Below are 5,122 nucleotides of genomic sequence, written 5' to 3'. Positions count from 1 at the left end.
GGAATTTTTACATCTTTACCATGTCCACATTTTTGTTGGTGTGTCTCAGTTTTAATGGAACGGTAAGTAATGACAGCACTGATACAGGAAAGGGCTCTAAGTAATGAAAGCAAGAAAGAAAAGAATTGGTCAGACTGCATACTACTCTATGGCGTACCTTGGACGAACAGACACAAAGGAAAATAATAGTGTTATCATCAGATGGGAAAGGTTATTGGTCCCTACTCTGCACCTGCTATGGGATCACTTAAGGCTGAAGATGATTCTCCAGTTAAATAGGCCCACAGGTTACATTAAGTGATAAGAGAAGAAAAGACATCAGACATTAGAAATGAAATCCTGTCAAGAGGACATTAGAAAGACAAATGAAGAGCGTGACAAAACAATAAGAGGAAGAGGATACAGTGGAGCAAAACAAAAGATTAAAAAAATAAAGAAAAGGTGGCATAACTGGTTTCATTCATTTTGTGATTCTCTTCAAGGTTTTCTTCACAGCAATTTTGACATCCTTATTCCTGAGGCTATAAATGAGAGGGTTCAGCATGGGTACCACATTAGTGTAAAGCACTGAGAAAAATTTTCCCTGCTCCACAAAACTAGAAGACGATGGCCTGACGTGAGTGAGCAGTGCAAATCCATAGAATAGACCAACTGTTGTAATATGGGACCCACAGGTGCTCAAGGCTTTGGACCAACCTTTAGATGATGGTATATGAAGAATATTGAAAAGAATCAAAGCATAAGAAATTAAGATAATGAGGCTAGATACTATGGCAACTGTCCCCACAACAGCAGAAACCACGATCTCATTGGCATAAGTGCTGCTGCAGGAGAGCTGGAGGAGTGGGAGAATGTCACACATGTAATGGCTGATGATGTTGGAATCACAAAAGATCAGCCTCATCATACACCCTGTGTGGACCGTGGCTCCAGCAAACCCCATCACATATGAACCAGACATCAGCAGAGAACACACCTGAGGGGACATGGCCACTGTATACAGCAAGGGCTTACAGATGGCCACATAGCGATCATAGGCCATGGCTGTCAACACATAGCACTCAGAGCTGACAAAAACGCAGAAGAAAAATAGCTGAGACATACATCCTGTAAAGGAGATGACATTCCTCTCGGAAATAAAGTTCATTAGCATTTTGGGGGTAAAGACAGATGAGTAACAGAGATCAATAAAAGAGAGATTGAACAGAAAAAAGTACATGGGAGTGTGCAGGTGTGAATTTAGACAAATTAGAATCATCAAGCATAAATTGCCCACCACAGTGACCAGGTAGTTCAGCAGAAACAGGAAAAACAAGGGTAACTGGAGTTCAGGTTGTTCTGTCAATCCCATAAGGATAAACTCAGTCACAGAGGAGGCATTTTCCATGTTCATTTACTACACAGTCGTGATCTGTAGGAACAGGGGTAGAAACTCAGATTCACAATGGACCTTCACGGACTTTCCCTGCTTCCCCAGTGAGAGCTGGATCTTTTTATAGCCACAGGGTTGTCTAAAGACACTCATCAAAGCATCCACAATACAAGACTTGTAATGACTATTCCCACAGATTCCTCATTTTCTTCTTTCTGCCCTTACTCCTCTTGTCTCTGTGCTTAAAAAATACTAGTAGACTCCCAGTGTCTCTGCACATCATTCCTCAGTCTCTCCAGGCTCTGTTCAGGATCAGGGCTGAAAAGAGCAATAAATAGGTGGTGATCCCCAGAACCCTCGATTTATACAGTCTGAGGTTTGAAAGGAATTGAGACATAGGTGATTCAACCCTCAGCTTCTTTTTCTGTGATGCCTCACTACCACTGAACCTTAGGACTCCTTCTACCTTACAGTCCTTAGAAGGTCAAAGTTTCTGACAAGGAAGAAGACGGTATCCATCACTGTGGTCCTCAGCCTTTGACATGCTAAGGGGACAGGCCATAATTTCTATTTGAGAATTTCTCCAGAAGGTCTTCTTCACTTGCAAGGATAATATCCACCTTAACGAGCTCCAAAGCAATCAGTTAACTCAAGTAGAATGTATTTCATACCCTGTAGTTCTGGGGAAATTGATTAGAAGCACAGAAAATAATTCTCTCCCTCATGATTTCCTTTCAAGTTAATGAGCCCCCTGACAGTAGAAATTAATGAGTTTTTTTTTTTTCCATTCTGTGTCACAAATCTTTTAAGGCACAATATACTACTAGTTTACAATTTTAAAATAAGTATTCTTCTTAATCCCCAAGGCAGAGTAATGTGTGTTCTGATATTTACTTTCTTTCTCATCTCTTGGAGTCTATGCCCAGTTCCAAAACCAAAAGGACATCTGGGGCATGATCACTTTACAATGTAGTTTAGGTTTCCCCCATACAACATTGCAAATCAATAACAATTATATATTTATCCTCCCTCTTGAGCCTCCCTCTCCCCATCATCCCACCCATCCAGGATGTCACAGAGTGCCAGGCTGGGCAGTGTTTATATAGTGCTATGTAGCAGCTTCTCATCATCTACCCATTTTACACATGATAGGGAATGTATGTCAATCCTATTCTCTCAATTAGTCCCACCCTCTCTTTCCCCCACTTTGTTCACAAGTTTTTTCTCTATGTCTGTGTTCCATTCTTTCCCTGTAAATAGGTTCATCAGTACTGTTTTTCTAGTTTCCATAGATATGTTTTAATCCTGGTAGTTCAGCTGATAAAGAATCTGCCTGCAATGCAGGAGACCCTGGTTTGATTCCAGGGTTGGGAAGTTCCCCTGAAGGAGGGATAGGTACCCACTCTAGTATTCTTGCCTGGAGAATCCCCACAGACAGAGGATCCTGGTGGGATACAGTATACGGGGACACAAAGAGTCAGACACGACCAGGCAACTAAGCACAGCACACATACGATATTTATTTCTCTTTCTGACTTACTTCACTCTTCTGTATAATTGGCCCTAGGTTCATCCAGCTATTAGAACTGACTCTTATGTGTTCCTTTTTTATGGCTGAGTAATATTTCAATGTATATATGTACCACAACTTCTTAATCCATTTACCTGTCAATGGACAGCTAGGTTGCTTTTGCGTCCTGACTATTGTAAATGGCGCTACAATAAAATTGGGGTAAATGTGTCTTTTTCAATTATGGTTTTCTCAGGGTATATGCCCAGTAATTTGATTGCTGAGTCAGTGGTAAAGAACGTGCCTGCCTGCCAATGCAGGATACGTAGATGCAGTTTCAATCCCTGGGTCTGGAAGATACCCTGGAGGACATAGCAACCCAACCATTCCAGTATTCTTGCTTGGAGAATTCTTTGGACAGAGGGACCTAGTACGCTACAGAGAGAGAGAGATTTCCTAACCCAAAAGGGATCCCCAATTATTAATTCAGACCTGATCCACAAACTTCTAGAAGCAATACTCTTACCAAACAAAGCCGCCATCCTCCACTGTAGGGGACATCAAAAGAGAAGTCTCATATTAGCCTACAACAATGCTGCAGACCGGAAGGCAAAAGAGATAGCCCTTTCCCACCGCTCCCTCCAGTCCCCTGTCATCTTAGCTCTGACTCCATCCGACCCTCCCACCACCAGAAAAATCCTCTCTTATCTACACTCACTCTTTCATCCCTCGTCCAAGACACTCCAACAGTTCCTCCGTAACCACTTCCCCATATCCACGGCTGACCAACAATATTTAGATAACCTTACCCGCTCCTGTCAAACACGTCAATGTATTAATCCCAATTCCAACCTTAAACCTACCTCCTTTCCAACCCATCAAATGTGAGGCAGCCTCCCAGCACAGGATTGGCAGATAGACTTACTCATATGCCCCCAGTTCAGAGAGTCAGATACCTCCTGGTCCTTGTGGACACTTTTTCGAGATCGGTAAAAGCATGTCCCACTGCAAACAAAAAAGCCCACACTGTGGACAAATCTTCCTCACAGAAATTATCCCCAGGTTTGGTCTGCCTTCATCCCTACATTCTGATAAGGGCCTGAAATTTACTTGCAAGGTCACCCAACAACTTGTCCAATTCTTAAAGATACCCTGAAAATTTCACATTTCATATCATCCCCAGTCCTCAGAAAATATAGAAAGGATGAATAGAATAATCAAAAAAACTCCTACTAAATTAACCCTCAAGGTACATCTAGATTGGACTAAACTCTTGCTGACTGTTCTCCTCAGACAGCGGGCTTTGCCCAAAAGCCCCTGGGGCTGAGCCCCGTCGAGGTGATGTACGGAAGGCCCATGCTCCCTCCTGGACTACCCCCTGAACCTCCTCCCATACCAAGTTTCCTACACTGCCCTCTGCTGGCGGAACTCCACAATGCCCTAGACACCAAGATTGGGGACATCTTGACCTCGGCTCATTTTGACTACAAGCTATCCCCAAAACTCAATGAAGATATGGAGCAAGTAACAGAGTTCTTCGTTTCAGTCCAAAGACAAATTAACTCATTAGCTTCTGTGGCCCTACAAAATAGACAAGCCCTGGGCCTTCTCACCACAGAACAGGGAGAAACCTGCCTTTTTCTAGAAAAAGACTGCTGCTATTTTGTTAATGAAACAGACATAGTCCAGGACAGAGTCAAAGAACTTAGAGACATAATTGAACACCGCAAAAAAAGAGTTAGAAAACCTTTACAATCCCCAAAACCTGTTCCAACAGGCCCTCCCTTGGTTACTCCCTTTCTTGGGACCATTGGTACTTATCATTTTATTCCTCTTATTTGGATCCTGTCCTGTCAATCTCTTTCAAAGGTTTCTCCAAGAACAGATTCGGGCCATCTCTCAAGACCAAGTCAAGACTGTTCTTTTGCTTAAAACCCTGAAGGCAAAAATAGAAGATCAACACTACGGGCCTTAGACTTCCTTCCTCCCAGACTACAAACCCCTGACCCTCATTTATCAGCACAAAAAAAAAAAAAAAAAAAAAAAAACACCCTGAACATTAATGGCACCCACATCTCTTTCTCTTTATATATATATATATGTGTGTGTGTGTGTGTGTGTATATATATATATATATATATATATATATACACATATATTCCTTAAAGTCTGGAATGAAGGAAAGTTGCATGGTTCAAAGTAGTGTAGAGTTAAAACTCCCCTCTAGGTCCTCCCCACCC

At 42.2% G+C, this 5,122-nt stretch overlaps 1 protein-coding gene across 1 annotated transcript; it reads right to left on the bottom strand.

The window, feature by feature from the left end:
• Positions 1-460: 460 nt before the first annotated feature.
• On the bottom strand, positions 461-1,417 carry LOC129653735 (olfactory receptor 143-like). Its single transcript, XM_055583438.1, has one exon. It carries the CDS (start codon positions 1,391-1,393, stop codon positions 461-463), a length of 933 nt encoding a protein of 310 aa, XP_055439413.1. The 5' UTR covers positions 1,394-1,417.
• Between the last annotated feature and the right edge of the window lie 3,705 nt (positions 1,418-5,122).

This window comes from Bubalus kerabau, chromosome 5 (assembly GCF_029407905.1).
Source record: "Bubalus kerabau isolate K-KA32 ecotype Philippines breed swamp buffalo chromosome 5, PCC_UOA_SB_1v2, whole genome shotgun sequence".
Classification (NCBI taxonomy): domain Eukaryota; kingdom Metazoa; phylum Chordata; class Mammalia; order Artiodactyla; family Bovidae; genus Bubalus; species Bubalus kerabau.
Note: the sequence above shows the minus strand (reverse complement) of the source record. Positions and strands in the feature narration are given on the sequence as shown.